Consider the following 13,420-nt stretch of genomic DNA (forward strand, 5'->3'; position numbering starts at 1 on the left):
TACTTGGAGCTTGTTGCAGATGTGATGAATGTTCTGAGGGGCTGACCACCATCCCCCTCCTATTTGTAGCTTGTTTCAGATGTGATGAATTGTTCTGAGGGACTGACCACCGTCCCCCTCCTACTTGTAACTTGTTGCAGATGTGATGAAAGTTCTGAGACTGACCACTATCCTCCTCCTATTTGTAACTTGTTTCAGATGTGATGAATGTTCTGAGGGACTGATCACCCTCCCTCTCCTACTTGAAGCTTGTTTCAGATGTGATGAATGTTTTGTCGGACTGATCACCATCCCTCTCTTATTTGTAGCTTGTTTCAGATGTGATGAATGATCTGAGGGACTGATCACCCTCCCTCTCCTACTTGGAGTTTGTTGCAGTTTTGCGCCTGTGGATAGCACAGGGTTAATAACATATTCCTTTTATTTCAGTAAACGATCTTACAGAACGTGGATTTTGCTGCTTTAGCGGATAACAGCCGAGGCCGTGTTTGGTCGGATCTTTCACCGGACGAAAACTGACAGCGTGTCTCAAGTTACCACAATTACCAAACTCCTGCCAATTAACTCAATGAGGATCAGACGATTTATTTTCGTTATTTCTGTGTGTTTTTAAGCACCTGATAGTGAGCAAAACAGATTGGATTCTGTCATGAAAATACCATTTTGCCAGCACCTCTAAACTACAAAAACTCGACGAAAAGTCGGAATGGTAGTCACGCGATTAAAACAATTCCAACTCGAACAGTTTGAAAATCAATTTGTCTACTTAAATTTCGAATACATCTTCCTATGTCATCAGGTTTGAGGTTGGTGGGTACTGGGTTCAAATCCAGAGTGAGTACAGAGCGTAGAATCTCGGCGTGAGACAATGACACTTTTTCTCTCTCTCACTAACCTCCAACCTCGATCTGGCGTGAGACCATGATACTGATTTCTCTCTCACTAACCTCCAACCTCGAACTACGGTGAGATCATGACACTGATCTCTATCTCTCTCTCTCTCTCTCTCTCTCTCTCTCTCTCTCTCTCTCTCTCTCTCTCTCTCTCTCTCTCACCCCTTCCCCCACTCTCTCTCTCTCCCACTCTCTCTCTCTCTTTTTCTTTAAAAACATTTGGTGTAGCGCGGGCGAGCAGCAGGCGCGGATTGCGTAAATGTGGCTCATATTGATAACCAAAGGAATTAGCTTTATGCGCTGGTTCTCCTCATTACGTACCCGTTCTCCTCATTACGTACCCGTTCTCCTCATTGCGTACCCGTTCCCCTCATTGCATACCCGTTCTCCTCATTGCGTACCCGTTCTCCTCATTGCGTACCCGTGTGGCGTTAAAAAAACTGTAATCGGAAAAGAACCTTACAATCATATAAACCATGTCCTAAATCTGATGATCGGACGTAAAATAGGTAATGAAACACGAATCACGCACTTTTCACAGATCTGTGTATGATTAGCATATGTATTCAACACAGACGGGGAAGCACATACCTGGGGAAGCATATACCTGGGCATTTTGTATTCTAATCATTGAGCAATTATTAGAAGACAAAAACAATAAAACTCCACACAATAGGACCAAAGACAAGGATCGATCGAGCAACCCATGACATTCCGAGTGAACTGCCTAACGAATGGTCAACAACCGCACGGTTCAATAAGACGGTCTTCTTCAGAGGGTTTACCGGTTCACAGTGACTGACCGCAAACACGTCTTGTAGTCTTTGTGATGAATAGGTTGGCCGAAATGATAAATAGTATTCCTTTATGCACAACATTTTAACGCTGTTGTCTATGGAAAATCATTTGGTGTCATACCACGCGTATATAATAGTAGATCTTGTTGCCTTTTTAACAGACGTCAAATGTTTGTCAAAGAAAAGGAATATTTGTTTACCTATACACCGAGTATATACATTATTTAATCAGCAACTACTGGACGCCAGTAACAGTGTTATTCTAGGCTCACACTACCAACTGCCAACATAAAGTTTTTGTCGTATAACACATTTGTTGTTAATCTGAGCGTCGTAAGTCGGGAGTTGAGGAATTTACAACTCAACCTTTGAGTTGATCAACTTTCTGCTGGCAGTTGGTAGTCTGACACTTGCATTACGGTAATGGTCGCAGGGGTATTGAGTGGGAAAGAAGAACCCACTGATGCCACATGTGCTATTCGTTCCAATTCACAATAACAATGAACACAACATTATACACACCATGGCTCTTCACAACCTAGAAGTGAGTGCTCCGCAAGGCTCAATGGGTAGGTGTAAACCACTTGCACCGACCAGTGATCCATAACTGGTTCAACAAAGGCCATGGTTTGTGCTATCCTGCCTGTGGGAAGCGCAAATAAAAGATCCCTTGCTGCTAATCGGAAGAGTAGCCCATGTAGTGGCGACAGCGGGTTTCCTCTCAAAATCTGTGTGGTCCTTAACCATATGTCTGACGCCATATAACCGTAAATAAAGTGTGTTGAGTGCGTCGTTAAATAAAACACTTCTTTCTTTCTTTCACAACCTAGACGCAGAGTATTAATTTGAAATAGGGTCTACCTAAGGGGGTTCATCCAGCTGCCCCTTGTAGATCAGATCACGCACATCTCTCATAAACAATGTACATTTAAAATTGAGTGTCGTCCTTATATATCACATTCAGGTTCAAGCACGCTGTCCTTGGCACACATATCTCTGCTATGTGGACTCTATGGCCTGGACGTGCACTGCTGGTTCGTGGTTAGTTAGATAGAAGTCCATGTAGTAGCCTTACACCTTCAGCTGGGGCCGGTACTGGGGTGCGAACTCACTGCCTACCAGTCTTAGGGCCAATGGCTTAACCACTGCACCGCCGATGCCAATACATCTATTTTTAAATTCATTTTAACATTACTTTCATATTCAATTAGGAGATAAACATATTCTCATTTCATTTTTTAAGTAGGTTATCGTGGATTTAATAAGGCTCAATGTTTTTTTAAAACCGAACGCGTTTGCAATAATTGTGAAATTAGTCAGTCACGGTAGAATTGAGGTTTAATAACGCTGTTAATGGTTACCTGTTAATTGTTGTGGGTTACTTAGAGAGACGTCAGTATAGTCGGTTCTAACCTCACTAGTGAGCCGTTAAAATTCACTCTGATGGGGTCGAGCACCGATATACGAACCCAATACCTACCTGGCCTTAAAAGATATGGCTTACTGGTAACAGCTAATGCCAGTATATCTCTGTTTGTATTGATACAATGTGTTGCATTCTGTTTCTCACCCGCACCACATCACAACAGGATCTTGTTCCATTCTGCATGTTATCACAATACGAAACAGGTGGCTGTGTTTACATATTTCACAGGTGATATCTACTGCACAGATTACCTCCCTTCACCGTATAGCACAGATATAGCCCACTAGTAGGTCATGTGATCGACAGAGCGTGCGTATTCACTGGTCTGTAGCAGACGTAAGGCAACACTGGGGGAAGGTACTACCGTAAGTCATTTGAGTAGCGCTAGCGATCTTCTCGTGTGTTAATAGCTCGTCAGGAGTCGTGTTTTCAAACTTGGCGGCTATGGGGAGGCGAGGATACTGTGTTAACTAGAGATTAAAACGCAACGGATTAACCAGCGGAAGTTTGCGTACGATTTTTGAAAAATGGGAAATCTCCAAGAGTTGGAGAACTTACTGCGAGTGAAGGATGAGAAAATCAGGGAGTTACAGCAGCTCCTTGAAGAGAGGGACGAGAAAATCCTACTCCTGAAGAGCAAGCTGGACAAGTTCCAGTCCGTGCTGCCCCAGGCCCCACTCATCGTGGGCCCCAGGAAACAGCGGGCCCAGGGAATCAGTGCCGAGCCCCAGATGCTGCAGTCCATCAACGACATATCGAAACAGGGATTCAGGAAATATTCCAAATCAAACAGGTAAGTCGTACAACTTTCATTAACGTGCATTAAATATAATTTAATACGTTGTTTGTGTAATACTTGATTTTGACCCGTGTTAATGGGAGTTGGTTTACACATCAAGAGACTGGACCCAAACTATACGCAATTAGTGTGTTACATCTCACAGTTCTTGATTTGAAGACTCGAGGCAGGTGCTTGTAAGTGCACACATGGTAAAACTAGGCAGTCAGAATTAGAATCACTGCTGACAACAGCTAACAGTTGACGGTAACCAGATCAAAGCAACACACTTACATTTAGAACTGCATCCCACAATCTTATCATGTAGAACTTTGTTTGTAATCTTTAACTGGAACAGCGGCTCACAGTATCAACGTCCAGTCGTTTTTGAACGGAAAACAGTAATATTTCATTTACCTTGGCAAATATTGAGGATTTACCTTTAAATTATTGCTAATTTACCTCTGGAAATATTGAGTATTTACATGATAAACACTGAAATGCTTAGTCTACAAATAGTGAGTATTTCACCTTTGGGAATATTGAGTATTGAACATAAATTATAATTTGTATATAGTTTACGATTTGGTGATTAACAGTATTAGTTTTCATGAGCCAAGGAAATCGAGCATTTAAAGATTGTTGTTGTTGTTGGTTAGTCGTTGGGGTTGGGGTCTGTTTTTATTGTGTGTTTTTTTTTTTTAGTTTTTGTATGGGTTTTTTGTTTGTTTTTTGCTTGTTTTTTTTGTTTTTTTGGTTTGTTTTTTTGGGGGGTTTTTTGGTGGGGCTGTTTTGAGTTTATTTTATTTTTATTTATTTTTATTTTTATTTATTTACTTTATTAATTGTTGGGGGTTTTTGTTGATGATTTTACAATGTATGTGTTAAACTCTTCATACACCAAACAAATAGTATGCTGTGAGTGTATACGCAAATGTATTAATTCATTTTCACTTCCGTTTGCATTGTATGCAACATCAGTTTGATTGTGGTGTCACGAAGTTGTTATTCACTGTAATAAACCAGATACATAGTGCACGCGGTCACACCGCCTGAGCTGCATTTACTATAACAGTACATCATGCTGGTGCTTTATTCCTATTGTTTTCATTCTCTGAGAACACACTTATTTTCTTTCCAATACATGATCGATTATAGGTGATGCCCGATATCTCATAGAGTTGATGTGAATTCGGTAATATGTCGTTCCGTTCCGCATTACGAGTTGTTATAGCCTGGGAATATTTTGTGATTTATTGCCCTGCCCGAAGGCGTGTTCATCTATTTAGAGCCAAACATTGTAACCGATATCTTATTTGTGTGCCTCTGTTGGCAATTTCAAGTTATTTGCGACCTTCTCACACTCTACCCTGTAGTACTCGTTTTACTGGCAGTACTTGACATGATGGACCGTTTGATGTCCACTCATTTCAACACACACTGGTGTTAAACCTGTGTAAACTACCAGTCTCGGACCTATAGGTGTTAAACTAAACTACCAGTCTCGGACCTATGGGTGTTAAACCTGTGTTAAACTACCAGTCTCGGACCTATGGGTGTTAAACCTGTGTAAACTACCAGTCTCGGACCTATAGGTGTTAAACCTGTGTTAAACTACCAGTCTCGGACCTATGGGTGTTAAACCTGTGTTAAACTACCAGTCTCGGACCTATAGGTGTTAAACCTGTGTAAACCACCAGTCTCGGACCTATAGGTGTTAAACCTGTGTAAACTACCAGTCTCGGACCTATGGGTGTTAAACCTGTGTTAAACTACCAGTCTCGGACCTATGGGTGTTAAACCTGTGTTAAACTACCAGTCTCGGACCTATGGGTGTTAAACCTGTGTTAAACTACCAGTCTCGGACCTATGGGTGTTAAACCTGTGTTAAACTACCAGTCTCGGACCTATGGGTGTTAAACCTGTGTTAAACTACCAGTCTCGGACCTATAGGTGTTAAACCTGTGTAAACCACCAGTCTCGGACCTATAGGGGTTAAACCTGTGTTAAACTACCAGTCTCGGACCTATGGGTGTTAAACCTGTGTTAAACTACCAGTCTCGGACCTATAGGGGTTAAACCTGTGTTAAACTACCAGTCTCGGACCTATGGGTGTTAAACCTGTGTTAAACTACCAGTCTCGGACCTATGGGTGTTAAACCTGTGTTAAACTACCAGTCTCGGACCTATAGGTATTAAACATGTGTAAACTATCAGTGTCGGACCTATAGGTATTATATCTGTGTTAAACTATCAGTGTCAGACCTATAGGGGTTAAACCTGTGTTAAACTACCAGTCTCGGACCTATAGGGGTTAAACCATGTGTAAACTATCAGTCTCGGACCTATAGGGGTTAACCCTGTGTAAACTATCAGTCTCGGACCTATAGGGGTTAAACCTGTGTTAAACTACCAGTCTCGGACCTATAGGGGTTAAACCTGTGTTAAACTATCAGTCTCGGACCTATAGGGGTTAAACATGTGTTAAACTATCAGTCTCGGACCTATAGGGGTTAAACCATGTGTAAACTATCAGTCTCGGACCTATAGGGGTTAAACCTGTGTTAAACTATCAGTCTCGGGCCTATAGGGGTTAAACCCTGTGTAAACTATCAGTCTCGGACCTATAGGGGTTAACCCTGTGTAAACTATCAGTCTCGGACCTATAGGGGTTAAAGCATTGGACGCACACTGTTGTCTTCCCTTACTCCTTTCCTCCTCTCTTGCCATTTCTAAACCTGTCTCCTTTAAAGTCGTTATTCTTCAGTTAGATCAACTGTATCCATTGTATCCTACCTTTAAAGTCGTTATTCTTCAGTTAGATCAACTGTATCCATTGTATCCTACCTTCTTCCTTTAAAGTCGTTATTCTTCAGTTAGATCAACTGTATCCATTGTATCCTACCTTTAAAGTCGTTATTCTTCAGTTAGATCAACTGTATCCATTGTATCCTACCTTTAAAGTCGTTATTCTTCAGTTAGATCAACTGTATCCATTGTATCCTACCTTCTTCCTTTCCTGCATGCTAACAACGAAGAGCTTCGACTTTAGTTCGATATAGCAGGCTTCGACAAAGCCCCTAACCCTCGGTCCTGGCTAGTGCATGTTTTGTCTGGGTTATTGGACATGTCCAACTATATTACTATAAAACACACGGCTGTGAGGGATAGTAGCTTTCTGAAACATTTGTCGACAACTGGATATAAGCATAGAACAACTGAGGTTGGAATGATACATGCTGTCACCTAGGGCAATATTAAAACATGCCCTCTTAAACAGGTGTCCGTTTTATAAGGTTATTGTCATTGAACTTAGCTACTGGACACTGACAAATATTTTCGGCTGTGACATCTTGTTATTCGTAAAACTGTCTATTACAAACGTCTTATTAATATTAGCAATATTGATAAATCCATTTATTTTCTGGTCATGGTGCCTGTAATAGTTCCGAATGTTTATAAGTGAACAAATAAAAGGTACATTCCACGGAAACTAGGCTTAATAATTTTAATGTGTGCTGTATTTATTATATGTGTTTTGATGTCCTCATTATACAAGTGACTGTTTCCGCTGGTTTCTCTATATATGTATCATGCTTTCTGACACTCCATGTTAATTTCTGTGACAGATTTAATTACTTGTATACAGGTGACATACGACGCATAGCAAACATATCTCATTTTATAATGCCGCAGAATTTACACGTTTTGAATACCATAAATTGATTTGGTGTTGAAAGAAAATGTTTCTTTAAATTGATGATTATAATTATATGATAAAAACAACCCACAAATCACAACAACCAAACAACATCCTCGGTGGGGCCTGTACTTTATAAATAGTCACCTGTCTACAGGACGCACGAGCCGTGGTTTTAGTTTACCTGTTTACCACGCCGACCTTGCTTGGTCGTTATATACAAGTTGTATACAAGTTTAGCTGTAACTATTTATTTCCCATCAACAATAAGCTAAACGAAGCGTTTCAGGCGGTCTATTTTAGTAACGGTCATTAGTTAATGACTTTCACCTCCTGTTGTGTGATACGTAGTTCACGTACACCATAATATAGCTCTTTCCTTTTCTTTTTACTAACTTGACTTTCATGGTTATCTGCAACTAAGGTTCAAGCACGCTGTCCAGAACACACACGCCTTCTAATTTGCCCGTCTGTTGAGGACAGTAGGTCAATGGTTAGTTAGAGGTAAATGAGACCGGCCTGGGTGGTGTAGTTAAGCCATCGGACTCAAGGCTGCTAGGTGCAGGGTTCACCTCTCGGTACCGGTAAGGTGACTCCGCCCAATGCTCTCTCACTAACCACTAACAACTACAACTAACAACTAACCACTAACCATTAACCATCTGTCCTGAGCAGGCAGTCTTAAACCTTAATTGGATATAAGCACGAAAACATAAGAAGAAAAATAAAAGGTTACTGAAAGAAACATCAATGCGGTGGCTTCAAATATCCTCACTGAACATTTAAAACACCTCGGGGGGAGGGGGGAGGGGGCGAACCCAGTATCTACTAATACTCTGGAAGACGATGAAGCCAATATCGTGTCACCAAAGATTTACATCGGAATTCTGTCAACGTGCCATTGGCCTATTTCTCGTTCCAGCAGTGCACCACGAATGGTATATCAAAGGCCGTGGTATGTAGGATGATGCATATAAAAGAATCCTTGCTACTAATGGAAAACAATGTAGCTGGTTTCCTCTCTAAGACTATACGTCAAAATGACCAAATGTTTGACATACAATAGCCGATGATTAATAAATCAAGATGCTCAAGTGGTGTAATTGAGCAGCTAGAACCGCTGTCCAAGACCAGAATGCTTTTATGTCTGACCATTAGCTGAACTCTCTGGCCGTGCACGTTACCCGTTGTAATATCTCACACTCATAACCGTCTGTCTCGTACAATGCTTGACGCTCGTTACCATGCAGTTAGTGGTGTTTGTTTGGCGTGTAATGTTTTAATTGCAGCATTACTCATCGCACTGCAGTCTGGAGAATTACACGGAGCACTAAAACTGTCCGTCTTGGCAGAGTGGGAACGTGTCTGTCACAGTGACGAGCTGATGCTAGAGTACAGCTCACATGAGCTGGAAGAGTACAGCTCGGTTTTCTAGACAGCACACTTGCATAGGAGTTGGGAATGACCCATAGAGGTGATGGCTGTTTTTTAGACAGCACACTTGCACAGGAGTTGGGAATGACCCATAGAGGTGATGGCTGTTTTTAGACAGCACACTTGCACAGGAGTTGGGAATGACCCATAGAGGTGATGGCTGTTTTTAGACAGCACACTTGCTAGACAGCACACTTGCTCAGGAGTTGGGAATGACCCATAGAGGTGATGGCTGTTTTTTAGACAGCACACTTGCACAGGAGTTGGGAATGACCCATAGAGGTGATGGCTGTTTTCTAGACAGCACACTTGCTCAGGAGTTGGGAATAAACCATAGAGGTGATGGCTATTTTCTAGACAGCACACTTGCTCAGGAGTTGGGAATCAACCATAGAAGTGATGGCTATTTTCTAGACAGCACACTTGCATAGGAGTTGGGAATGCAACCATAGAAGTGATGGCTGTTTTCTAGACAGCACACAGGAGTTGTGAATGAACCATAGAGGTGATGGCTGTTTTCTAGACAGCATACTTGTATAGGAGTTGGGAATAAACCATAGAAGTGTGACTGTTTTCTAGACAGCACACATGCATAGGAGTTGGGAAATAAACCCAGACACCACAAAAGTTTGGCGTAGTTTGCACTGATACACGTTAAAATACACCTGTAGCCGAATAGCTAAAACTCTCGCAACTTTGCGCTCTCTCAGTGCAATGCAAAAAGACATGTTGTTCAAGAGAGCTGTAGATAGGTTCGAGGATTAGAGTCCTGCACTATCAACCATTGAACAGCTGTAGAGAGGTTCGAGGATTAGAGTCCTGCACTATCAACCACTGAACAGCTGTAGAGAGGTTCGAGGATTAGAGTCCTGCACTATCAACCACTGAACAGCTGTAGAGAGGTTCGAGGATTAGAGTCCTGCACTATCAACCATTGAACAACTGGCCAGTACCTTTCGTAATGTGAATTTACATGTAGGTTGGACGGGACTAGCCCAGTGCTAAAGTGCACGCCTGATGCGCGGTCTGTCTAGGATCGATCCCCGTCAGTGGGCCATTGGGTAATTTCTCGTTGCAGCCAGTGCACCACGACTGGTATATCAAGGGTCGTGGTTAGTGCTATCCTGTCTGTGGGTTGGTGTATATAAAAGATATCTTGCTACTAATGGAATAATGTAGCGGGTTTCCTCTCCATGACAGACAGACTCGACACAAAAGGACATAATAAATGAATGAACGAATGGTTGAATGAATGAATGAATGAATGAGATCACTTCATGATGAAAAATGAAGGAGGTTGATACCAGGACCGACCTGCTAAGTCACTACAAACACCTAATTCGCTAGAACTTCCACTCAATTCGGGCCCTGAATTATAAACAGTATGTGGCTGTGATTAAAGTACAATAACACTGATACTTCACGAGCTCCGTACGACTGTTAGTACAGCCGGCTGTGGACGGAGATGTTGGATAAAGACCTCTCGAGTCCCTCTCCGTAATGGGCTGATATCAAAGAGCAATTTATCGTCACCGGCTATCTGACCGCTTGTAACGCGCCCCGGGCTGTTTTCGCGCTGTCATATTGCCGAGCGCAACACGACAGGCGTGCGACTGTTCACCGCTACACGTTGACGTCTTTTATACATTATGTCACACTGGAAGAGACAGACCAACCCGCCAGTCCTCCGCGAGAGAAATAAATATCAAACATCGTAAAAAAAAAAAAAAGCCTCATATCAATAATATTGTAACAGTTGTGGCTCGCGGATATAGACGGCATTTTGTGATTGACGGTGTTTATATACCGGCGACAGTTAACCATTGTAATATAGTTGGGGGGTTTGTTGTATTACTAATATTTATTATTGTGAGGGGACTTTGGACCATATGTATATCTATCTATGTAATTACCATTGTGTTGTTGTACTATATGTGGCAATGTACCTTAGCGACTCCCCTTCCATTGTTAATGCAAAATTCTAAATCGCACCAATTATTTTCTGTTCCGGGTCAAGTCCTTGGCTATCCAGAGAGAGGGCCCGGGATGGACATGCCTAAAACCTTAGTGGTATAGGGACAAGTTAAAAAGTTCAAGTCAACTTTGGCGACCGAAGTTTATAGAGGGTAGAGTCATGCTCCCCCCCCCCCCCCCCCCCCCCCCCGTAAAATACATTGAAAAAAACCCACCTTTTTGTAGCAGGGAGTGGTTTAGACTTCGCTTATTACACATGTATATATGCACATGTAATGCTATTTAAATATCAATGTTGTTAGTCCGGCACTGAAAATTCTAGGAATTACCGACATACACGAATGAACCTAGTATGCAGCCATAGGTTATAGTCTGTATAATAACTGGATGACGGAAACTTCGTGATGAAGCTACAGATGATAGTCTGTATAATACCTGGATGACGGAAACTTCGTGCTGAAGCTACATATGGTAGTGTGTATAATAACTGGATGACGGAAGCTTCGTGATGAAGCTACAGATGATAGTGTGTATAACAACTGGATGACGGAAGCTTCGTGCTGAAGCTACAGATGATAGTCTGTATAATAACTGGATGACGGAAGCTTCGTGATGAAGCTACAGATGATAGTGTGTATAACAACTGGATGGCGGAAGCTTCGTGATGAAGCTACGGATGATAGTCTGGATAATAACTGGATGACGGAAACTTCGTGAACCAGACACAATTACCCGTTGAGTCATGGCACACTCACACTTGCTTTTCTTTTCGTTCGTATGGGTGATTCTCAAACATTTTGTTTGTATTTAATTCCATTATGGTTTCATTTCAAATAACTCCAAAATTTAATTGTGGTTTTTTATGTTGTTGTTTATGTGGGTGCTTAAAAACAATTCTGTATGTTGTATTTGTATACTTTATATACTGAGTCAAAGTAAAAACCGTTTCATCTTGCCCAATTAGCAAATAAAACGTGTTAAATAAGATAGTTTTTATTGTATGACGTCCACAGAAAGAATAGGAATAAATGTTGAGTCAAAAATCTGTTTGATACGCCCACAGCATTCGTCAAAACCACAAACAGTCAAAATGGTCATTCACAAGCAGGATCGTCTGATGAAATCACAGGTTCAATAGCATGTATGCCTTCCATGTGTACCCACAACTGCAAGGCAACGCGTCTTCATTGGCTGCCTGATGCGTGTAAAGACTGCATTAGGTATACGGCGCCGTTGTTCCACTAATGCAACACCAAGTTTCTGCAAAGCACGTGGAGGGATCCTGAGAATGCGCAGGCGTCTTCCCAGCACATCCTAGACGTGTTCGATGGGATTCAGGTCGGGCGACCTTGAAGGTCAATCCATGACATTGATGTCCGCGTTCCTCGGGTAATCCCTTGTTAAAATGGCCGTGTGGGGTCTGGCGTTGTCATGCTGAAAAATCAGAGCTGGACCATGAGCTGCTATGAAGGGCACAAGTTCCTGTGCCAGCACCTGGTCGCGGTATGCAGCAGCGTTGAGGTTGCCACGGATGGCTTGAAGTCGAGAACGGCCATTTCCACAGAAAGCACCCCAAACCATTATACTTCCGCCTCCGAATCTGTCAACTTCACCGACACAAGACTGAGCATGACGTTCACCACGTCATCTCCAAACCCTCTGCCTGCCATCGGCAAATCGCAGTGTGAATCTTGATTCATCGCTAAACATCCGTCTTAAGTGGCGTTGTGCCAACAGTTGACGCTGACGTCGATGAAATTGGGTTAAAATGGGTCCAACATATAGGTGCCGTGCGTGGAGGTGAGCGGTTCGCAGCCGAGATCGGATCGTTTGTGCGGATACCCGACATTTGAAAAGTTCATTACTGGTTGCTGTAGCTGTCTTGAAACGGCTGCGGAAGTGACGTAACACAATATGACGGCCATCTTCCTATGACGTCACACGTGGTGTGCCTGGTCGGGGGCGATCAGCGGTGGTGCCCGTTTGTTGTACTCGTGTCCACAGATCATAACTTGCCTGTCGACTGCAACCCAACGCCCTTGCAACGTCAGCTACTGACGTTCACGCTGCACATTTGTAAGGCGTGGCATCGAAACGGGTCGTAACAATTATCGTTTTAACGTGTTTTTTCGTTGTGTTATACTACTGACGATGAAAACACGTGTGCTATTGTAGTGACCAGTGGCACGTGCAAAACCACTTTTGCTTCAATGGTGCTGTGCATGTGCTATGGATCGGGTCACGTGGGCTGTGATGGGCTTCAAATGGAGTGTTGACATTGCCATTACAATTTATTCCTGAAAAATACCCGCTTTCAACACTCATGGACTTTATTCAAATTTTAGATTTTTAATTTGACTGAGTATATTTAAATTTGTATATTTGTACAATTAGTTGCTTCTTGTTTTTGGTTTTGCT

At 42.3% G+C, this 13,420-nt stretch overlaps 1 protein-coding gene across 1 annotated transcript in view; it reads left to right on the forward strand.

The window, feature by feature from the left end:
• Positions 1 to 3,453: 3,453 nt before the first annotated feature.
• LOC121378627 (cGMP-dependent protein kinase 1-like) overlaps positions 3,454 to 13,420 on the forward strand; it is a 181,469-nt gene continuing 171,502 nt past the window's right edge. Inside the window, exon 1 of the mRNA XM_041506891.1 lies at positions 3,454 to 3,909. Within this exon, the coding sequence (XP_041362825.1) occupies positions 3,644 to 3,909 (266 nt within the window). The 5' untranslated portion in view covers positions 3,454 to 3,643. The remainder of the gene's footprint in view (positions 3,910 to 13,420) is intronic.

The sequence above is a fragment of the Gigantopelta aegis genome, chromosome 8 (genome assembly GCF_016097555.1).
Source record: "Gigantopelta aegis isolate Gae_Host chromosome 8, Gae_host_genome, whole genome shotgun sequence".
In the NCBI taxonomy this organism is placed as follows: Eukaryota; Metazoa; Mollusca; class Gastropoda; order Neomphalida; family Peltospiridae; genus Gigantopelta; species Gigantopelta aegis.